Genomic DNA, 25,000 nt, shown 5'->3' with positions numbered 1-25,000 from the left:
GTCCTTACTAGCACATGATCTATTTATAAACTACACAACAATGTGCTGACATCATCGTCCTCATTATGTTATCAAGACGATACGAATACGCTAAACGATACGGTTTTTTCTCTGACGCCAAACAAAACGTTGAAAACAATGACATCGACATAAAGTAATCGTATTCGATGGCGAATAGCATAAAGTAAATCCCTATAAAACATGGCCCCGTGGGACAACAGGCAATTTTACCAAACTATGCCAAAATACCTTTTTATCTTGTTTTAATTTTTCCCAGAAACCTATAAAATAATTTTTGTGCCCCATCGCCACAACACGGTATTATGTCGGATGGTTCAGAAACGTTATTAAGTCGTGGTAGACCAAATTTCAAAAAGGTATTTTCATGTTAAATGACCAGAAATTTGATAATCCAGCCACTGTCAGTTATAGAAGTGAGTTCAATCCCCCTCTATTAAACGTAAAACCTTAACCTAAGTCTCATTTTTTGGATATAAATTCAACTTTTAGCATCTAAAACACCCCGACATAATAACATTTCGAGGCGACGGGTCACATTTTGGGAAATAGATAATATATCTAACTCTTCATGTCAAACTGACATAAGAACAACAGGTCACGTCTTTGAAATCTCAAATGTACTCATTTTTAACAATCTGAGAGCTATCTTTATTGATCATTATTTGAAGTATGACCAACATTTAAAAAAGACATTTTTCTATTGTGCTGGACGATTTTGTCGTCTTAAAAAAAAACATTAAAAAAAAAACCCGAAAAAACTTGACCTTTTATATATATAGCGCAATGTCAACTAAACGTGCTCAAAGCCCTTTACAAAGTGTCGCATGTTGGAAAAGAAAATTTTTTTTTTTTTGGGAGAACTAAATAGAAATAAAATTAGATTAAAGAACACAACTTAAAATATAAAAACATCGTTTGCTCCTATTTGCATCTTTTAACCTATCAAGTTGTATATCTTTTTATAATAAAAATATTAATCTATTGACTAAAAGACGCGTAACCCATAGTCATTGAAAAATGCACGGTCGGCTCAATAATAGGAGAGTGTTAATGGTGAGTTAATGACTTACAGCGTCGAGTATTGCGAAAGCGAATTTTAGATCACTCACTCCCATTCATTTTCAATTGACGTGCAGAATCTCATCTCATTTCAGTTCTCTCGCACGATCGATTCAAATTGTCCGCGCGTCCATGGTGATGGCTTTTAAAACAAAACAGAAATAAAAGCAAAAACATAAATAAATAACAACAAAAATAAATAAATAAAAAACAACAGTGAATGGGGTGTAATGTGAGGTAAAGATTTTTTTTAAAAACCATGCTTTATTGACCAGAAACACACGCTGTCTTTAACACGGTGCTTAGATCCGTGGTACCGATGCTGCATATCTTTTGAGAGCCTACACGTTAACAACTCCAGCACGCGACGTCTGAGGGCAGATCCCGGTTTTCTTCGTCGTCGTTCGTCGATCGTTTAGATTCCAGGGACGTAATCGTTAACGCATCAAAAACTCAATTCGATCCATTTACCGATATGCGATCTTTTGTCATGTCCTGCGACGGCGGAATTATCCCCATCCGTATTACACAAGACATAAAACGTAATATTAATAATAATATACATCCCTGAGTTGACTCGTAAAACGCTTAATAAGTTCCCCTCGCGACGCGTTCTTGGCCGAGGTATAATCTCGTTTTACAGCCCCAGGAAATGAATACTTCTACGCTTGGACAGTATTAAAAAAGAATGAAGAAACGCGTCAGCAACAAAATTAATGTTTTGGGGGGAAATGATCAAAACAAAAACATGATTTTTAGTTGTTTGTTTTTTTGTTTGTTTTTTTGGGGGGGGGGGGGGGGGGGGGGGGGGGGAGGGGAGTATTACTCTTAAAAGAAGTGTGGATAACCTTTTAATGAAGTAATACTTCCTATTCTACCCCGCCGCCACCCCAACCTAAGCTTGGAAAGTATTTAAAAAAAGAATGAAGAAGCACGTCAGCAACAAAATTAATGTTTTGGGGAAATGAATGAAAAAAACAAACTGATTTTTAAAAATGGGGGGGGGGGGGGGGGGGAAGAGGGGGGAGTGGGGGAGGGGAAGGGGGAAGTATTACTCTTAAACGAAGGGTAAGTAACCTTCTGATGATGTAATGCTTCTTATTCTTCCCAACTACCCCAAACCCTAAAAAAATTATATATGTTTCCATTCCGCTTTGCTTTCTGTCTTCTGTCCTTCTCTGTAGCCAGGAATTCTTAATGTGGAGCGTTCAAATGTGTTCATTCCGTCGTTTGATCGAGAGAGGTTCCCGCACGAATAATCATTAGTTTTATTACAATTATATTCCCCTGCTAATGCATTGATGCATATTGCCATCACTAAAATATACTCTTTGCGTGGATGATGTGGTAATGTCTTAGATGGAACTTGCAAACCCAGTACATCTTCGATGCAAAACTATAATCATTGACGTATGTTATGTTATTCCCACAATACAAACCCCATTCGATCTTTATCAATAATAATAATAATAATAGTAATAATAATAATAATAATAATAATAATAATAATAATAATAATAATAATAATAATAATAATAATAATAATAATAATAAAAATACACATTTATACAGCGCTCATTCTCGTGTAAAACACAAGCTCTGGGCACTTTACAATATAAATTATCAATTTACAGTGGGAAAAATGCAATGCAATAAATTCATAGCCAAATCAAGGATTCATAGCGTCAATAAAAGCAAATACAGTAAAAATGTGTCTTGAGTTTCTTTTTAAAGGCAGGTAAAGACTTGCACTCCCTGAGACTACGTGGTAGTTCATTCCAAATCTTGGGGCCGAAACAAGCAATCAATTTCTAAAAGAATTATGCGTGTAAATAGAAATACGGGGTGCCCATATAGTCTTTCCCTGTTTAAAAACATTTTAACACTCTCCTTACCAACCATAGAAAAATCGTCACATTCGCTACGATGCAACCATGAACATCACAAAATTAAACGAAAATATTTGGTTACAGCTCTAAAAACTTGACACAGTAATTTAGAGCTCATTTTGCTGGACAATAATTTATATTATAGAATTGATTGGTTGCTTTACTGTTTGAATTACGTAATCTATTTTTGCTTAGAGTGAGTGTAAAATTTTGTTTGGATAAAATTCTGAAAACCGGCTGGTAGGGAGAGGGTTAAACAGAAAAAGAAAAACGTTACAGCCAGTACTTTCAACATGGATTCATGAATAATATGTGCTTAACATTTTGTTTACCGTTATATTGTTACTCGATGGGCCACACTATGGTTGTCATGGCTACCTAAAAGCAAATTCCACCTATTTTTGGTGCTTTTTATGTTACTTTTATATTTTGTAGCTTTTTGTGGCGTGATGGATTCAATAACAGCTCTATTTTTACACGGTAAGCGTGCCAACATATGGAATGGGAGCTGAATAAGCAATGTCACTGATGTAGCCTCATAGGAAAAAGTCATACAGAGACATGTCCGTTGATCTAGGCGGCCAGGAATCAAGTCCATCTCAAAATGGGTCAGTCTAAAAACGTGTCGTTTAGAAATTTGCGAACGGCCGGTCTCAAGGTGAGAGGACACAGTCTTACTTAGTGCGGCTATAATGTGGTCTTATGTTGGGACCACGTCTTGTCATGGTAACTCTCCAGAGAGACGGAACAACGTGGAAGCGTCATACTGAACAAATAAGACCACGTTTCAACGTTCCTCACCAAGACGTACCTGCTTCAGCAAATACAGGACGATTTCGTTACTAATCCTGTCGGTGATTATTGTGAGCGTTCATCATCAAATGCAGCTACCACCGGAGCAGAATCGAATCGTGAATCCGATCGTGTCCAACTGAGAAGATCGTGTCGTAACAGAAAATTCCCCGATCGACTTTAGCCTGAACCTTCGAATTACTTCTCAGGCTAAACAGTGAGGTGTTATGGACTTTGCATCGAATTACACTAGGAAAAACGAGTTGCTCCCCTTTGTTATTAGCTAATTAATTTTAGTTACAGCTTAATTAGTTATTATTCATTAAGTCTATTGTTTAAAATATTATTTGTGCTTACAAATATCGGATTGGCATGGCCTAGAGAAGGATGCACTCTATGTTCCTTACTTTACATATTTGAGTTATTTATACTATTTTTCCTACTTACAATGTCATTGCGATATATTTGTATATACTCTAACTCATACTCAGTAATCATAATGTTCTCTCACATTTAATCACTTAACGCTTCTGAGTTGAGTGATTCCACAATATTACTCTGGTGTCCCGTCAAAAGCACAACATATATATATATATATATATATATATATATATATATATATATATATATATATATATATATATATATTGAATCGTGTTTGATACAAATATGGTACGAAAAGTGCTCGACATGTAGTAATGGAGCGAATTATTATTTAAAATATTTACCACAATGTTTGGGGCAGTCTACATCGATGTTTCAGGCTTAATTTGCCATCTTCAGGACTGAGTTGTTTTGTTGACTGTTGTTGTTTCTTGAAGTGGTTCCGGTTTGAAGTTAATTAAAAGGAATTTGCGCCGATGGGGACACGTTCCGTAGATCTCATTTTTCATGTTGAGTGTGGCTTCATGAGGTTGTTTGATTATGGTATATTTTTCTTCCAGGCATAAGCTACATTGTTTTGATGTTGGTGTGTATCCTGTTGCTTTAGATAAAATTTTCCATGAAACATCGATGTAGACTGCCCCAAACATTGTGGTAAATATTTTAAATAATATATATATATATATATATATATATATATATATATATATATATATATATCTACAAAGATAGATAAATAGATATGCAATTATATAGGTAGGTAGATAGATAGATGGATGGGTGGATATATAGATAGAAAGATGAATAGATAATATGAGATGACAAAGAAGAAATAGAGAGCAAAGGAAAACGAGAGAAAAAAAAAAGGGGAAGTGAAAAAAAACTGACAAAGATGGAATAATATAGAAAAGAAACAAGCTTTGATGAAAGGAGTTTCTCTTGTACTTTTTGTTTAACCGCGGGTTATTTGTAGAAGATAAACTGTTTGCTTAGCGAAGAATGGGGGGAAAAACGGACCACCTTACGTAAAGGGCTTTTTGGAAAGACTCGCGGAGTAATCTCCCTTCCCCCAAAAAAGTCATGCGCTATCTCTCGCGGCAGCCATTGTTCTCCTACGACCTCCTTCAGCCGTGGATAGTTCGTAGATCGTTCTTATATCTCATTAATCTGGCCTAAATTTGCTCTTTCCCATAGAACGATAAATATATCTTTTTTGCGAAAACGTTAACACATGAATTGAGTTATAACAAAATATTATCTTAAAAAGATTGGATCTGACTCTCCGTTGATCATTTCCAACTCTGATAACCCGATTGCAGTGTTGTCTCATCGGCGTGGTTTGTAATGGAAAAAGAGGTATCCTAAAACCAATCTAAAAAGTTATTATTTTCCTATACAACAATGAATAAATAAGAATATAATTAGGGTCGGTAATTCCTAACACTCATAATCGAGTCCACTAAACCAATTTACTATACTGTCTGACTCTAAAAAACCCAAACCATTTAGATTTTTTTACAAGTTTGGATAGAAAACTCCTCCTTCAAATATAGATCGATTAAAATGGCCTAAACCTTGTTTAAAACTCTCAAACCCGGGACCTCATCTAAGACTTCCTTAAGTCCCAGATTTGGGAGTTTTAGACAAGATGGCGTCATTAAAATTGATCTATATTTGAAATACGAGTTTAATGGCCAAAAATGTATAATTGTGTTGGGTGTTTTTTTGGGTTTTTTTTTTTTTTTTTTTTGTTTTTCTAGAGTACGCCAGAACGGAAGTCGCATCGCTGTATTGGAAAAAAAAAGAAACTTACCAAACCAATAGAGAATAATTGACATTAGACTAATGAATAATTGAACGCAATTTGGGTTCGGTTGTCTGTCTTGTAAATATGCGCCCTTGGGTCTGGATGAAAACTTATTATTTCTGAATATTGGGTTTTTTATTCAGGTCTTAACCCTCTCCTTACCAACTATAGGAAAATTTCACATTCGTTACTGTACAAGCAACATTTTTCTTATTCAAATTTCTCTTGTACATCATAAAATTTAAAAGAAAGCCTCGTTCGGCCCATAGTTGAGTCCTTGGAAAAAGGCCCTTCACTCACATTCTTTCACGTTATCAGGTGTAAAATGGGTACCTGACCGTTACCAGCGTTGTCTCGGTCCGAAAAGAATTGTAACAACGCCTGACAGGCTTCATGTCTCGTTCTCCGTGTTGCGTTTTGTTGTTGGTTAGTGATCCTTATTACAACGGTTTGAGCATGTTTAGTGGCTATTATTGACGTAATCAACCTTTTAAAGAAAATAATCGAGTGATTTACTTAAGTTTTAAACCATCCGTCACCACTGAGATAACTAATTTTATCATAGCAACCGCTACATTAAAAGAATTGGGAAGCCCTCCGAATTAAAAAAAAAGAGAATAAAGAGGTAACCAAGGTAAACACCAGCGACTTAGACCCAGTAATCTGGTTGAGACGGATGAATATGCGCATGACAGTTTCGGTAATATTTTACAAACTGGAAGAGCGGTCTTGGCAATCTATTTATGTATATTGTTCTATTTCAAGTTCACTTATAAGGGTTATATGTTTTGAGAGAGCTGGAGAAGGAGTATCGAGAGCAAAATGGATGGTCATGGGGATATATTACTAAAGTGGCCACCAACGAATACTAAATGGCCTCCAATGAATACAAAAATGGCCCCCAACCGAGAAAGGTGGCGTTCCATCGTGTCAGCCTTATGTGCTGATAAAGCACCAAGTAAGTACGTAAGTAATCCCGTTTTGATACTTTGGGTCATATATTAGTATCCTAGACCAAAAGGAAAAACAATACGTGAGCTTTTATATACGCCAATATCTCTAAATTAAACGTGATGAATGCGCTTAACAAAACGGTAATTACTATTCGAGAGACGCCCATCCCGTCCAAATGGTATAAGAGCGTTTAACTATCCATTTAATGCTAAAGTAACTAGGTAAAATCAAATTAAGAAATGAAGGAGTAGGCACCAGTATAAGATAAAGATCTGAACAAGTGTGTATGAAAGGTGCCAGACAAAGCAAGAGAGAAAAACAGAAGAAAGCCATCCCAAAAAATCGGTTTACCTCGACTGCGAATCGAACCTCAGAACTTCTGATTACCGGTAATCAGAAGGTCTGAGGTTCGATCCCCATGTCGAGATAGACTGATATTTTGAGATGTTTTTCTTCTATTTTTCTTTCTTGCTTTGCCTGGCACCTTTCATACACACTTGTTCAGATCTTTATCTAACTAAGAAAATATATCTCCAATAAATCTAAAAATGACAACATATTTTCTCTCCGACTAGGATTACACACTGACCATGTACCTGAACCAGTACTGGCGAGACGAGCGGTTACAGTTTCTTCCCAACGACACCATCATTGACAACACCACCCTGGAGGTCATGACCTTGACCGGAGCCTTTGCCGAGAAGATCTGGGTCCCGGACACATTCCTGGCCAACGACAAGAGTTCCTTTCTCCACGACATCACGGAGAAGAACAAGATGGTCAAGCTCTACGGGAATGGATCTCTGGTCTACGGCATGAGGTAAGGGGGAGATTGACTATGTAGTGAAGCTATTGTGTTCTTGTAGTAATCCACTCGCCTTTCTGTTAGCGTTGTTATGAAGTCACCAAAAGAGTGACACCACAGGACAGTGCATGCATGATCATTGGTGTGGTACGTGTTTTGTGTTTTGTGACGTTACAAGCAGGACAGCCTGGCAAACCTAGGATCATATTTTCCATTTTGTTCAAACGTTTAGCTGCTCATACTTTTTTCGAAACATGTAGGCTATAAAGTAATAAGGGGTTACTTGGGCCGCCCAAAAACATTTTTCTTCTTCTAAATCTTATATTGAGTGAAAACATTACTTAAATATTGTTAGATTTTGACACACAAAACAAACAAAACCAAAAAAAAAATCAAAGTTTTTGAGGACACTAATTGGCCCAAGTCATCCCTGGTGGCCCAAGTCGTCCCATATTACAGGAATTAAAAGAAATGTCATAATTAATTTGGCTAATTTAAGAATGTTCTGTGGGATTAAAAAAAAAGAAAGAGTATAGCGTTTTTGAGGGGATTTTTTAAAAAATGAATTACAATTTTCTTGCAAAACTACTTCAATCAGGCAGAGGGGGAGACTGAGAGAGAGAGAGAGAGAGAGAGAGAGAGAGAGAGAGAGAGAGAGAGAGAGAGAGAGAGAGAGGAAGGGGGAGGAGAGACATCTTACATTGAATTTCGTAAGAGCTCCTGCGACAAGGATTGATTTATAACCAACAATTTCAACAAACAAACAAACAAAAACAAAAAATCAAATAAGCGCTGCATGTGCTCTCTTGAATCAAGCAAGATCCTATCGTGGTTAAAGCAGGGTTACCAGTAATTGGATGTCTCTATCTCTTCGATTTTTGGCGACGGCGGGGCAGTCACGTTTTTAGATTTTTCTTCTACGTTTACTTATTTTTTTCTTTACTTCCTACTTTATTTCATTCTTTTTTTTTTCTTGTTCTTTTCATTTTCTTTTTTTTTTCTTCAGTTCATTATATTAAAATCGTGGTATTTCTTTCCGAAGGCCCTCGCTCTCTATGTCCAAGCAGCACCTCAAAATGTCACACAATTTGCACAATTCTGCCGTGAATTAGAAGCTAAAAATGGAATCTATTGGTCGTAAATATCTATGTGACTGGGATTAAGTTTTTGTGTATTTTACTGACGAAATTTAATACAATTTTCCCAAACTGACAATAAGTTACCTTTATAGTGCTGATCGTCCTAACGTTACAATCCAATTTTGGCATCGAGTTCATTCCAACATAATCCCGTTTTGAGGCGACGGGTGTCATAATATTTCTGACTACAAATCCAATTTCCAACCGTCTGAATTATACCGACATAATATTGCCGTTTTCAGGCGACTGGTGTCATATTATTTCTGACTATAAATCCGGCTACGTTGTCTAGTGGTATGACTCCTGCCTTCGAATCGGAAGATCCTGGGTTCGAGGGGCGCATAGCTGAGTCCTTCGAAAATGCTCTATACTCACATTCTCTCACCGTACTCATGTATAAAATGAGTACCGGGCCGTTAACAGCGTTGTCTCTGTTCGCAAAAAAAATGTAATATCGCCTAACAGGCATTATAACGTCTTGTCCTAAAATGTTAAGTGTAGCTGTTGGCTCGGGGCCCCTTGTAAAGCGATTTGAACAAGTTAAGTGTATATTGCTCTATATAAATGTTCTAGTAAATCCAAATTTTTTGAGATTGATTTGGATAGGTCTAGCGGCTCTTCTCTTTATTATAGTAATTTGGTCCGTGCCCGACGTCTTTATCCAGAGGACGGCAGAGGACAGCATTATCTGGTCGTCGGAGTCAGTCTCCGGTGTGAGTTGGCCCTTAAATATGTAATTTTCTGTCTTCCTCTAGTTCTCTTTATAGGATATTCTTTATATATAACTTAGTTTTTTATCTCTCTCTTTATTTATCTATCCCTCATAACTGTTTTCAACCGAGAGAGCCGTAACAGCAAGGAGATTCGGGTGTTTTAATTGTAGCTTTGGTCGCATTGCTGTAATTGTTCTCTCCAAGATGTAAAGATACTTTGCCATGTTAAGGTAAAATCGACTTCAGACAGGAAAGGGATAAACAATGACATTAATGAAAGAAAAACATGACGGGGAACCTTGTAAGAAGCGTCGATGTAGAACACATGTGAGTGATCCATGAATTGTATTTCTTTCTTTTTGTTATCCGTGACATATTATAGGGGAGACGTATGCTTCTATCTATCTGTCTATTTTCCTTTTGTTTATGTGTATTGACATTGATTGGGACACAACTTTTGTTGATGTGTATTGACATTGATTGTGAGACAATTTTTGTTGATGTATATTGACATTGATTGGGAGACAATTTTTGTTGCTGTGTATTGACATTGATTTGGAGTCAACCTTTGTTGATGTGTATTGACATTGATTGGGAGACAACTTTTGTTGATGTGTATTGACATTGATTGGGAGACAACCTTTGTCGACGTGTATTGACATTGATTGGTAGACGTTTTATTTATATATCTGCATCTATCTGTCTATCCTCCTTTGTTGATGTGTATTGAAATTGACAGATATATTAATCTTCAATCTCTCTGTCTATTTTCCTTTCTTGGTGTGTACTGACATTGATTGGTAGACAATTTTCTATCTATCTGTCTCTCTTCTTTTGTTAATGTGTATTGACAGCTAATGGTAGACAATCTTTAATCGAAGGACGAAATTGACGTCACTGTTATTGTTTTTAGACCGCCATTTTGGTGATAAGTTCCCACTAAATTGAGTGAATCAGAATATAAACGTTCCAAGGTTTCACATTTTTACGTTATATTTTTTCTCTTTAGTGATTAATATTGTGAAAGAGAGATCTCGTTGGGGAATGTTGACGGGAAAAGAAGTAGAGTTAGACAACGGACAATGTATGTAACAAGTTTTTGGACATTAACTGGAGAGATGGATGAGACAACTGTCGACTCTCTGAGATGATACGAGGATAGGGAGATTTAGAATACCATGATCTTTACTGCCTTGTCTCAAGTAGTAGTAGTAGTAGTAGTAGTAGTAGTAGTAGTAGTAGTAGTAGTAGTAGTAGTAGTAGTAGTAGTAGTAGTAGTAGTAGTAGTAGTAGTAGTAGACCTTCAGAGCCATTAGGCCATGCATGGAGCCGGAGTTTCTATAGCGTGAAACGGAAAATAAAAATTGCTTGCTACCCCTTGGAAAGGATGCTAAATCTAACAGACCCAGCTACCCAATCACTGCCTGCTGGACAGGGGAGGGGGTCAGAAAAAATCTCGACTGCACCATTTTCGTGTGAAGGGAGTGCTCTACCAACTGAGCAATCGGGACCCCTATCTGTCTCAAATCTAGCACCATTTTATGATGGATAAAACTCCCTCCTTATCAGCCATTTTCAGGGTTTTCCCCGAAACTTCAAACCCATCCAACATAACATAGATTGTTCATACTCAAACAAAAAAGGCAAGGCAGCAATTACACTTTATACATAATATTATTCGGCAATATAAGCTATACAATAAACTAGTGTCAAAAAGCATGCAACAGAGAAGAGTGGCGCGCCATTTCATCTCGACCTTTACCCAAGAGATGGCACCTGAAGTAAGTCAGTATCCATGAGTCATTAATGAAAGTGTTTTGTTAGTTTTTCCTATTAATCTAATATCGCTTTCTGATCGGGAGGTCCTGGGTTCGAGCCTTGCTCAGTGCATAGTTTTTGTGACTCTACAAAAGAAATAAGAATATGAAATGTGTTGATTGTATTTTATTGTTACGAATGTGACGATAATCCTATGGTTAGAAAAAAGGAAAGGAAAGGGTTAAATGATTCATCATTTTATTCAGCAACAAATTCATTTGTTTACATATTTGTTGTTGATTTATTTATTCCTTTGTGTATTCCTGAATCCCAGGTTTACCACGACCTTGGCGTGTATGATGGACCTCCACAACTATCCCCTCGACCACCAGGAATGCACTGTGGAGATTGAAAGCTGTAAGTAAATCGTTTTTAAACCAATATGAACATGTGTGACCTTCGTCTAAAAACTATATATCAAATATGGTTTTTATAGTGTAAATTATCAGAAATGTAAGGTTTAAATTTTTGTTTTAAATTGGACTCACAAAACAAACCCAAATTTAATAATTAATAATTTTGTGCGTCTATGTGGTCTTGTGGGGTGTGGCATGATGATGATTTTGATGATGATGATGATGATGATGATGATGATGATGATGATGAGGATGATGATGATGAGGATGATGATGATGATGATGACCGTGATATTATTTTGAAGAAAAATGACGATTATCTCAATAATGACGAAACGACGGTGACTGTAAAAATAATGATATTTGTGCAACCTCCCCACACACATTACAGATGGGTACCCTACAGAAGACATCATGTTATACTGGTTAAACGACCGCGGTGCCGTGACAGGTGTGGAGGATGTGTCCCTCCCACAGTTCTCCATCTCCGACTACAAAACCATTAACAAAATAGAGGAACTTCTCACAGGTAAACCCTTCATTTTTATCTCTTTGCATATTGTGTTCCATTGCATTCAAACTTAACTATGTGGTCTTGTGGTATGGCACTCGCCTTCGGTACAGAAGGACCAGAGATTGAATTCCGCTCTAAGCGGCGCATAGTTGAGTGCTTGAAAAGGCTATTTACATTCTCTCATCGTGTTTAAATTTTAAAATTGAGTACCTGCTCGTTAACAGTTTGTCTTTGTCGGGAAAATATTAATATCACCTAAAAAGGCGACATGTATCGTCCTCCTTGGCAAGTGTTGCTGTTGGATATGGACCCCTTGTAAACTAATCTAAAGCTTACATAACAATTAACAATTTTTTTTCGGACCCACTTCCATCGTTTGTTCTTATTATTCCAGCTTCAGAGGGAGTATTGGATAGGGGCAGCGTGGCTCAGCGGTACGGTCTTTGCTTCGAACCCGAAAGGTACCGAGTTCGATCACCCGCCGCTGCGCTGTGTAGCTGGTGAGCAAGCCACCTCGCTTTAGCTCAATTTGCGGCGCTGCACTGCGGGTTATTCCAGTCTTCCCTTGGAGTAAAACCTGAAGACAAATTTCCCTTATGGGATGAATAAAGGGAATTTTATTTATATGTTATTTAGTTATTATCCATCCTGATTTCAAACAACATCTGCATTTACCAATCGAATAAGATTCATGAATTCATTCATTTTTTCTTACCAGATGACTACCAACGTCTGTTCTAGCAAAAGAGGAATATTGGGTACTTCGATTTCTTCTTTTAGGCTTACCTCCCTTCCATTTTGATACTTAATATCATCATTGTATCTTTTTATTAAATTGGACCTCATTCCTTCATTTTTTATTACCAGGTGACTACCAACGTCTGTCCCTGGTGTTCCAGCTGCAGAGGAATATTGGTTACTTCATCTTCCAGACTTACCTCCCCTCTATCCTGATTGTCATGTTGTCCTGGGTCTCGTTCTGGATTAATCACGAAGCCACATCGGCAAGGGTAGCTCTTGGTAAGGATAAATCACCATCTTTAACATCATTCTCCTACTCATCCTCCTCTTTGTCCTTCTCATCATCACCATCACGACCACCAACACCACCACCATCATCATCATCATCATCATCATCATCATCATCATCATCATCATCATCATCATCATCAACAACAACAACAACAACAAAAACAACAACAACAGCCACAACAATAATAACAACTACAACAACAACCGCCATTTTTTTCATAAGGATTTTCACCTTACTGATTGTCATTAAAAAGAAGAAAATCATCACTATCATCATCTTTATTACCTTTTGAAGTTTTGTTGGGTTCTATGAGGTATGTTTGTAAATGCTGATTATACACTTTTTATTATAATTATTAGCATTGTCGCGATTAGAAAAACCGATACCATCGTCGTCGTCATCATCATCATCATCATCATCATCATCATCATCATCATCATCATCATCATCATCAACGAACTATAAATTTCTCCAAATCCCTCCACCCCCTCCCCCCCCCCTACCCCAACACCCCATCCCACCCCCACCCCCCACCCCCCCAGGCATCACCACGGTGCTGACGATGACCACCATCAGCAACGGCGTGAGGTCATCCTTACCACGGATCTCCTACGTCAAGGCCATCGACATCTATCTGGTCATGTGCTTCGTGTTCGTGTTCGCCGCCCTCCTGGAGTACGCCACCGTCAACTACACCTACTGGGGGGCCCGAGCCAAGCGGAAGGCGAAGAGGCTGAAGGAGAGGGAGAGGAACACCAGCCTGAGGCGGAGGAAAGAGGACGGAGGAGCTGTGGTAAGGCTGTTAAACAAAAAAAAAACTTTTGAGAGCGGTATTTTCTTTCTACTTTTTCTCAACCTATTGGAGACAATAGGAGAGAATTGGGTCGATGGATCATTGAGAGTCAACAAGTGTGGATTGAGTGTAATGGCCTCCACATAATGATTGGGTGTTAGGGAATGCCTGCTGACATTCGAGGGCTAACCGTAGTTACGAATATGATGGAGGGGTGAGGTGGGAGGTAGGAAGAAAGTCTAGAGGAGGGAGGGGGCTAAGATCTAGGAGTTAAAGGAGATGAACGAGGAGGAGAAGAAGAGGAAGTAGGCAGTATGAGGTAATAAAGTAAACTTGAGCGTTTAAGTAGAGCAATATACACTAAAAGTGCTTACAGCGCTATACAAGGGGGCCCTCGCGAACAGGAACACTTAACATGTAGGAAGGGACATGCCTGTTAGGCGATATTACATTAATTTATTTTATTTCGTAAAGAGACAACGACGCTGTTAAGGCCAGGTACTCATGTTACACCTAAAGACGTAGAATGTGAGAAAGAGTCTTCTCCAAGGACTCAACTATGCGCCGTTAAGATCTGGACTCGAACCCTGAACATTCAATCCTGAAAGCAAGAGTCTTACCACTAGACCACATAGCCGCATATGATAAGAAGAATAGGAGTAGGGGGGGGGGGGGTTGAGTAGTAGATGAGTGAAATAAAATGAAAAGACTGGATAAACTGTTAAATATAGAAGAATTCGGGGATACATCATTCATTTGAATAAATGAGTTTATCACGTGGTTGACCTACATATCTCTGTTGCTGGTTTTTTGTTTGTTTGATTTTTCATTTCATTGTCCAGTATAAATTTTACCGGAAGAGACCGGTTTAAAATTGTATTGACAGGTACACAACCAGCATTAGGGGAATATTTTATATTTATTAAGAACTGTAAAACTGTGAGACAGTGTCAAGTATGAAAAGAACCATTACTGCTTCTACAGACAAATATTTGTTTAAAAATATTGATTGATAAAGGAATAATTAATTCCAAATATAATTATGATTAAATTTGCATACACAAGATATTCAAAGGGCAGTTGGCCTTTAAAAAAAACCTTTACATGATATGATATGATATGATATGTAGGAGTAGAAGTAGAAGTGGGAATTTAAAAATAAAGCATTGATATAGCACAATATCTACTAAACTTGCTTAAAGAGCTTTACAAGTCATCCCTATCCAGTAGTAATGCTTAACACGTAGGACGAGACATGACACCTATTAGGCTAAATTATGATATTTTGTTTCTAGACAGAAACAACGCTGTTTACGGCCAGGTACTCATTTCTCACCCGAATTAACTGTGAGAGAACATGAGTAAAGAGCTTTCTCAAAGGACTCAACTGTGCGCCGCCGCTCAGATTCGAACCAAAGACCTTCCGATCCGAAGCCGAGTGTATTACCACTTTACCACACAGCCGCATAAAGATGATGGATAGAAGGGGATGGAGAAGGAGAAGGAGGATGAGAAGGAGAATGAGAAGGACGTTTGGAATCAATAAGAGCAAGAGTAATGAATAGTAATAGTAATAAATCTTTATTGTCCACAAAATGGAAAATCTTTAGTGGTTTACATTGCGCGAACAAATATAATAAGCATTAATAGAAATAAATTTGTGAATCTTATAATAATTTGATCTCATAACAATTTTACTTCACAATGCATACATACTTCTTTACAATTTAATACAACAGGTAACATTATGTTTTTATGCATTGAAATAGGCTTCAACAGTCGTGACGTCACTTCCCTCGTTATGAAGCATAGTAATTTAGTAACTGGTTCTAAACTATCGGAACAATGGCGGATGCCCTTATGAAATGCTTTTTCCGACCAGCATAAAAGTGTATTCAGAGGAGAAAAACATTATAAATGTGATCACGTTTTGGCTTTTATACATTCTGATCACATGACATGTGACAAAGTTCTAGCCAGCATGAAGAATAAAAAAGTACCTATTTCCTTTGTTTAGAACCAAGCTGCTCGTTGCTGGGCGGACGTGACATCAGACTATTGAATCCAATCAAGACACTCTGAATAGCTGGAGAGAAAACTGTGTGAAACTTGCAATACAAACTAAACCATACCAAGCACACTGTTTTGGAAATATACTTACTTGACTATGTTTATCTTATCTTATCTTATCTTATCTTATCTTATCTTATCTTATCTTATCTTACTAAATGCCTAATATATGAATTATCCTTCAAATGCCTTATACAATAGTTTATAATTACAGAATCTCATATGGCTTGCATTCTATCATTCACATACAGTTAACACAACCTTAAATTTAAGGAAAAATATATCCTCAATACGGCAATGTAAAATCGAATATATGACTCGTTGTCAAATAAGAGAAATTGGGGCTATCATTCGTTCAGCAATGACCCAAATGGACGAATTTTTTGGTACTTTAATACATTTTTTAAAACGGACAAATGTGTCGATTAATATCCGAACAGCAAGCTGTGAATGATCGGTTGCATATTTACCAATATGCCCCCCCCCCTCCCCCCCCCCCCCCCAAAAAAAAAAAAAGAAATTTGTGAAAAACATCGAATGGAACGCGATTTAAAGACAAGACATAAGTTCTAGGTACAGTAGGTTGTAGTGATAATAATGTTACGCTGACGCCTGGGTTATTCCAGTCTTCCCTTGGAATAGACCCTAGAGACAAATTTTCCCCATGGGATGAATAAATGGAATTTATATTTTTTAAGAATTTTTTTTCTTTTTTTTTTATTGTTTGAAATTCAGTTCAATCAAAGAGTGTGTAGGGTAACATAGTTACCAAGAGCTCTCACTTCTCTTAACCGCAATGCTATTGTCGCGTGCCAGGCGAGACAGCGAGGTGGGTGTGCTCCGCGTGTATCAAGCGCGCTAGGCTTACTGATACAATGAAGAAAATACGAGTAGAAGACGGAAGATGCGTGGCTTCACCAAAAGCGGGAAGTGAGAGCTCTTGGTAACATAACAATCGTTACCTACACGCTCTTTGGTTCAATATAGATAGTATGCGCTTGGCTAAGAAGCTCATAACATTGCCATCCGGAAATATAACGGACCAACACAGAAAACTATGTAACCATGGAGTTTTATAGCCTGGTTAATACAGTTCAGTGAAGTACTCATAAACGTGGAGGGCAAATTAAAAAAACAATAACAAAAGCCTGAGTGACGTCATCTTCGTTCTATCTATACGTAGTCACGATAATTCAGTTGGTAAAGCACTCGTTTCACTCGCGAAGGGACTGTGATCGATCCCAGGTGCAGTCGATATATTTTCTTCCCCTCCCTCTTGTTTACCCAACAGTGTTTTAGATCTGGGGGAAAGTACTTTGCGATAGAATAGCGTCATGTCAAGGGGCTGATAAGCAATTCCTATTGTCCGTCTCACGCTATATAAACCAGGATAAACTCCGGCCCCACGGGCCTAATGCTGTGAAGAACAACTTGGTTTGTTTTTGCTTGTATTTGTTTTGTTTTATTTTATTTTTGTTTGTTTGTTTGTTTTTCTTTTGTTTTATCTTTGCTTTGGGGGGGGGGGGGGGTAAACATCATTAGACAATTTATTTCCCCTCGAAATGAAATATTGGAATTTTCTTTCATTTTGTATATCAAAGATTGAGTTTTTCCGTGATTTTATTGGGCAAAGAGAGTTTTCTGAAGTAGCCAGTTCAAAATCAAATTTAGGATCTCAACGCTTTGACAAAGAAGGTTGTTTGTAATGACCGTATCTTATATCGGTCGTGGAGTAGCTCTTTCCTTCGGGATACATCTTCAGTTGTTCATTTCAATCAAACACTTCTCTACGGCATTGGATATTACACATCTTTGATGTAAAACACTGTGACCTTTAACTTTAGAAAAACTCGTAATTTAAAATTTAGCCAGAAATCTCGTCCTTCAAATATCGATAGATTTAAATGATCCTATTCTTGGCAAAATAAAATAAAATAAAATAAAACTTTCAAACCTTGAAAACTACCCGAAGTCCCAGGTTTGAGAGTTTGGTGGGTTTTTTTGTTTTGTTGCCAAGATTAATATTAAGGTCGTTTAAATCAATCGATATTTGAAGGACAAGTTTTCTGGCCAAAATTTTAAATACGAGCTTTTTTCCAGAGTATGTCAGTTAACTGGTAAAATCTACGAAACCAAATCATTCCATTTTCTTTCCACTTCCGCTTTTCGTGTTGTTTTCTTATTCGATTCTTTACGAGTACATTTATTTCTCTTTTTCATCCTCTCACGACTGAAGAGCTCATTTCACGGCTATTTGGACGCCGATGTAAATTCGATAGTTTTTTTGTTTGGAGTACGAAATCACCCTTAGATATTTGAAGTTGTTTCAAATTCCAATCAGAGCATCTTTCAGGGAATTTCTGCAACTAATCTCGATTAGTTTCATACAGAAAAAAAAAGAAAGAGAGAGAGAGAGAGAGAGAGGGAGAGAAGAGAGAGAGAGCCAGAGAGAGAGAGAGAGAGAGCGAGAGAGCTAGAGAGAGAAGAGAGGCAAGAGCGAGCGAGAGAGAAGAGATAGAAGAGAGAGAGAGAGATAGAGAGAGAGAGATAGAGAGAGAGAAGAGAGGTAGAAAAGAGAGAGAGAGAGCGCGAGAGCGAGAGAGCCAGAGAGAGAAGAGAAGTAAGAGAGAGCGAGAGAGAATAGAAGCGAGAGAGAGAGAGAGAGAGAGAGAGAGAGAGAGAGAGAGAAGAGAGATAGAAAAGAGAGAGCAAGAGAGAGAGAAGAGAAAGAGAGAGAAGAAAGAGAAGAGAAGAGAGAGAGAGAGAGAGAGAAGAGAGAGAAGAGAGAGAGAGAGAGGGGGGGGGGGGCGCTGTCTATTTCGTTTCGCAAAAGGGGGGGGGGGGGGGGGGGGAGTATGGTCTTTTGGTCTCAGACTTTTGATAACGTGAACTGATGAGAGGTATTTTGTTTCCCGCCATACTTTGCAATAAAAAAAAAGAAAAAAAAAAGTAAATAAACAAATACAAAACAAAATACGTATTTGAGATTTTGACCACAAAATTCGTCCAACTATTAATCGATAAAAATGACCTATATATATATATATATATATATATATATATATATATATATATATATATATATATATATATATATATATATATATCTTTTGTCAAAAATTCTCAAAGCTGGGTATTTAATAAATCCTAGATTTATAAGCTTTTGACAAGATGGTGGCTCGGCGAGATGGAGTCTCGTCTTAGAACAAAAGTCAAGCAATGTTAAGCGTGATCAATGGCCGGATATGTGACAGTGATCGTGGAAAATTATGTTCCCGACATTGTGTTCTCGGGCGAGGCACTTTACACACGTTAATCAACTCGACTCAGGTGTAAAAGAGTATCTAACTACAGAGATTGACGGATATTGTAAGAGTTTTAGTACAAAACAGACGCGTAACAGGCGATTGCTACTGTATGAAATGGAAATACAGTTCCCGTTGACCTGTTGGAGAATAAATGAAACAGTGTGATGCGCATTGAGCATGGTTTAAAGTGCACTTTATAGATGTGTCTTTATATTTTTTTAAAATTTGCGTGCGGGTGTTTGACCTTTTAGATAAATAAAATATTACGCTAAGTTTACAATTGATGACGGCAGAAATATGACAAGAGTTCGTTTCTTTAATATAACAATTAAGGATTATTAAATAGAGGGTTAAACAGACCAATTGGCCGTTAAACTCTCTGTAAAGATAAATCAAATCGACATGTTAACAAATATGAATTGGAAGCATAATGCTGAATGAAAAAGAGATGCATGAAATGATATGATTAGAGCTAGACGGAGAAAAATCTAAAATTTTTAAAAAGAAAGAAAGAAAAGATTTCATCAATCATGACGACACACACACACACACACACACAGACAAACACACACACAGACATATTAACCATCATAACAAATTATCTTAAGCAATCAAAATCAGATTTTAAAGAATACATTTCCCTATCTATGGCATTTTTGAAAGCATTTATAGTTCCCGCATTTTTTTGTATTGTAATTTAGACTATTCCATGTTTTTAAGATGAATGGGATAATTTTTGACAAGCTGATAGGCCTAGTCAATCTATGATGCAAGGGCAGATAAATCAGTTGAATTTTAAAAATGCAAGAAAGGAAAACTTTTTCCAAACTTTATTCAACCCAGTCTGTAGGAAGCCACGTATCAAGATTCAAAAGCAACTGATTTAGATCGTAAACTTCGTTAACTCATACATAGACATTTCATTGAGAATTACGTCACAATGCAATGTCTTCGGGTCACAGTGATAAGTAAAATGCTATAAATTTCAGAAAAAGTGTGTCGCGGTTACTTATATCAATAATGCAGAGAAATGGAGGGTACGGAGAAGTGTCACACGAAAATAGAGAATAAAAATAGATCGCGATGTCAGAGCCAAACTCGGGATAACTTGAGATTTTAACTTGAACGTTTATATAGCGCAGCATCCACTAAACGTGGTCAGAGCACTTTACAAGGGATCCCTGACCAACAGCAACAGTTAACATGTAGGATGTGGCGTGACGCCTGTTACTCGATATTACAAATCTTTTCGGACAAAGACAACGCTGTTAACGACCAGGTACTCATTTTACATCTGAGTACCGTGAGAGAGTTTGTGAGTAAAGAGCTCAACTATGCACCGAGCGAGGCTTGAACCCAGGACCTTCCGATACGAAAGCGAGTGTCATACCACAAGACCATATAGCCGCAGTTGGGATCCAACTGAAAAGGTACCCTCGAAATTGTCTTACATCCTATTCTGTAAATTTGTTAGATGCTTCTTTTTAAAAAAATTATTCTTTTGGTTCTCTATTTTCATTTCAGGCCTACGCACCAGTAGAGACAGCAGTCGAGTTGAAAGAGGTCGGGGGAGGCTCGTCTGGCAACAACGTTCAGAACATTAGTCTGGAGTCGGAGGACGGAATGAACTCTGAGCTTCCAAATTTCCGTATGGTCCCATCAAACGTGCCGAGGTCATACGCACGAACCCATGTGACCACGTCTCACGGGTACATCCCAACCACCGTCATCAGACGGCGTACGAGCAACAACGTCGCCGCGCCGCGCAAGCGCAAAATTCTCTCCAATTTCCGAGAGAAGGCGAAGAACATGAAAGTGAAAATTCCTCGTGTGCAGGACGTAAACACAATAGACAAATACGCCAGATTGTTATTTCCTTTGCTGTTTATTATCTTCAATGCAAGCTATTGGGCTGTCTACCTGCTCACGTGACAAATGGATTGGAGCCCGTCGCCATTCACAATCATTTATCGTATTTCAAACCACCTTAAATTAATGTGACTATTGTGTTGGATATGACTTAGCAACCGATGTTCAAAATCTACCCTTAAGGAGGAATAATTCAAAGCACCAGCCAATCATGCAGCTCAAAAGACAAAGGTGGCCTGCAAGAAAGACATCACCACCAATGTCTTCATTGAGAAGTGATGCTGTGTGTTGGTTTGCTAACACGTGCACACATCAAGTGCTGGTTTGACCGGCACTGTCTAATTCACAAAGACATTAAAGCAAATACACATATACACAACCAAATAAAGAAATACACGGCGTTCTTTTTAACAACACGAAGCACAGGGCACAGGATAGTTCCGAGTTGTCAGATGGAGACCCTCTTTCACAAAACACAGCCACAAAGTTGTGAAGTTGAAGTTATCAGCCTCAAAATCTACAATAAGTGAGACAGTCCTTGATGTCTAGAAGAGTGAAACATGTTACAAGAGGATTGTATTGGTCTAGTGTCATTTAGCTCACTCGTCTATCGTTATTTTTCTGCAATACCAAAATGCATCTACATATTTCTGTAAATCCCGAGTGTCCCGACTTCAAATCACCTTTTTAACAAACAGTAAAACTTCGATACACTTTACATTTTCCAACAATCTCAGGCACGTCGGTATAATGAGGTCCGACTGTATTGTCCTTCAGTCTTGTCCATTACTTTACAGCCCCTCCTCTCTCTCCGCGTTTCAATTTTCTCAGGTCGCCAATTCTATCACCTTGTTCTCCCTCACAGGAGATGGGGTAGTTACCATAATAATGAGGCAGGGGGTCAGCGGAAGAGGCGGAAAATGGGAGGGGGTGAAGCATTAGGAGTAAGGATAAGGGTAGGAAGGGAGGGAAGGAGGGAGGGAGGGATAGGAAAGGTGAAGGGAGGGGGAGGGGGTAAGAGATAAGGGAGCTGTCTAATGCGCAAATCGAAGTCAGCATAGCAATGAGATCCAATAAAGGGCAAGTGAGGTCAGACCCCAGTAGACTTAAGTGAAAATCAATGATCTTTGACCGCCACGTCATCGGACAATGACCTAGGATAAATTACGCTCTGGAACCGTTAATGGCGGTCTGGAACCGTTTTGTTGAATGGCCCCATTATCGAACAGTATTTAAAATGTTGAGTCTTTTTTAATAAAGCACAATATCCACTAAATGTACTCAAGACGCTTTACAAAGGGTCAGTGTCCAACAGCAACACGTAACGTGTAGAACAAAACATGACGCCTGTTAGGCGATATTACACTTTTTTTCGATAGAGACAAAGCTGTCAGCGGCTCATTTTACACCTGAGAACGGTAATAAAATGTGAGAAAAGAGCCTTTTCCAAGGACTCAACTATGCGCCGAGCGAGGCTCGAACCCAGCACCCTCCGATCCGAAAGGGAGTGTCAACCCACAAGACCATATCGCCGCACATTCTTAATTTATCATGATTCTACCCATTCCTAAATCCGGTTGTACCTTCCTTGGGGTTCAAAAGGTAGTGTGCGTTTGGATAAGAAACTCACAAAACTATGTGTAAACATGAACTTTCATAGTCTGGTTAATAAATTTTAGTGAGATTTACTCATAAACGTGGATGGCAAAAAACAATAACAAAGACCTGAGTGACGTCATCTTCGTTCTATCTATAACACAAAGCATTGACTGGTGCTCTTATGAAGACGGTAAAACATACCGAGTCATGTCAGAATAAAAACTTATGTCCGTCTTCTAGGATTAAGGGTTGTATTTAATGATAGTGGCACTGCATTATTTTTAAAGTATGTACTCATCCTCATACTGAAAATGAATGAGACAAAAATACATTTCAATGTCACTTTAGAATATCCTAATAGACTCGTCAATGGGGATGATCTGTATTACTTATCCATGTACTCATTCCAATAATGTGCTCAAAGTGAACCACATAGTGAAAAGTGTTCACAGCTTTTGAAATATTATCAAACATCACGATTGGCCATTTCGTTTAGCTCGACAGATGGGTATGTTTACAACATTCATAAACACAGCAGCGTGTTTACATTTATTGAGAAATGTCCAATCGTTTGTCAGCAACAAATCATGTGATCGATGACTGCGTTGAACAAAAACATGAATATAGATCGCTCCTATTTGAATGGCCTATATTTTCTCCAAAAGACGAAGAAAGTTGACACCATTCGCCTCCTTGTTATTGGTTTTTGACGTTAGTTGGATGATTAGTTCTCACTATAGTCCCGGTAACAGACGAAAGGTGTTTAAGATCACTTTCCAATTTGTGTTGAGGTACGATTTGGCGGGCAGAACAAGTAAGTGTTGTACCGAAATGCATAACAACAATATCCTCGAATTATTGACATAGCTGGGAAATCGTTTAACCCACTCATGCAATTTAACCGGTTAGTCTGTTAAGTTTGATATGTATTTTTTCTTTTTACAATTTTGATAATGTCAAGCAACATGGTTACATTCAATCAGGGTTACAATAGTTGGACGACTCCACAGTTTGTGAGTAGTGTCTTACTATTTTTGACATACTGAAGATAGAATTGCATAGAGACACCAGACAACTCCATGCATATTTTTCTATCACCTGTTTAAGTGTGATTATGCTATGCATTTAGGTAAAATGCTCACAACATCCGCCTGCCGGATACAACGTACCAACAAAAAGAAGTATGGGTACTTAACGTTTGTAGTCTGTTTGATATAATTTAGTGAGAACTAATCACTTAAAATGGCTGTCAAAAAACAATTAGAAAAATCTGAGTGACGCCAATTTCGTTTCTTCTATAGATAGTATGCGCTTGGCGAAGATCCTCATAACATTGCCATCCGGAAGTATAACGGACCAACACACAAAACTGTGAGTATCCATGAACGTTTATAGTCAGGTTAATACAGTTCAGTGAGCATTACTCATAAACGCGGATGGCAAAAAACAATAACAAAGACCTGAGTGACGTCATCTTCGAACTATCTATAGATTTAATTTATTGTCTAAATGACAACTCTTCACATAGTTATTGAAGATATTGCACAACCGGACACCGGAGACTGAAATATGGAGACGTGAAACTTAGGGGCTACTTCCGTATGTGGGTGTTCAGTGTCAAGTCTGTAAACATGGCATTTGTCATTTGTGTATTGGTGATATAGATAGAATGCGCTTGGCCAAGGAGTTCACAACATTGCCATCCGGAAGTATAACGGACCAACACACAAACTCTGTGTAACCATGAACTTTTATAGTCTGGTTAATACAGTTTAGTGAGAACAACTCACCAACGCGGATGGCAAAATCAATAACAAAGGCCTGAGTGACGTCATCTGCATACTATATATATGTTTAAATAAAATACACACCATTTTTTCACGCCATATCAATCGTTCAAACACACACAAAATTTATAGATGGTATGAAGTTGACGTCACTCAGGTCTTTGTTATTGCTTTATGCAATCCGCGTTTATGAGTAATTCTCACTAAACTCTATTAACCAGACTATAAACGTTCATTATTACACATAGTTTTGTGTGTTGGTCCGTTGTATTTCCTGATGGCAATGTTGT

At 37.9% G+C, this 25,000-nt stretch overlaps 1 protein-coding gene across 1 annotated transcript in view; it reads left to right on the top strand.

Annotated features, from left to right (window-relative positions):
* LOC144970643 (gamma-aminobutyric acid receptor subunit beta-like) overlaps positions 1 to 22,284 on the top strand; it is a 154,636-nt gene extending 132,352 nt beyond the window's left edge. Inside the window, exons 4-9 of the mRNA XM_078910472.1 lie at positions 7,482 to 7,726; positions 11,656 to 11,738; positions 12,129 to 12,266; positions 13,119 to 13,271; positions 13,827 to 14,077; positions 20,980 to 22,284. Coding sequence (XP_078766598.1) covers positions 7,482 to 7,726; positions 11,656 to 11,738; positions 12,129 to 12,266; positions 13,119 to 13,271; positions 13,827 to 14,077; positions 20,980 to 21,387 — 1,278 coding nt within the window. The 3' untranslated portion in view covers positions 21,388 to 22,284. The remainder of the gene's footprint in view (positions 1 to 7,481; positions 7,727 to 11,655; positions 11,739 to 12,128; positions 12,267 to 13,118; positions 13,272 to 13,826; positions 14,078 to 20,979) is intronic.
* Positions 22,285 to 25,000: the final 2,716 nt, after the last annotated feature.

Source organism: Berghia stephanieae, chromosome 4, assembly GCF_034508935.2.
Source record: "Berghia stephanieae isolate SIO BIC M18660-M18661 chromosome 4, UCSD_Bste_1.3, whole genome shotgun sequence".
NCBI classification, from domain to species: Eukaryota; Metazoa; Mollusca; class Gastropoda; order Nudibranchia; family Aeolidiidae; genus Berghia; species Berghia stephanieae.
This window is presented reverse-complemented; position numbering and strand designations above follow the sequence as displayed.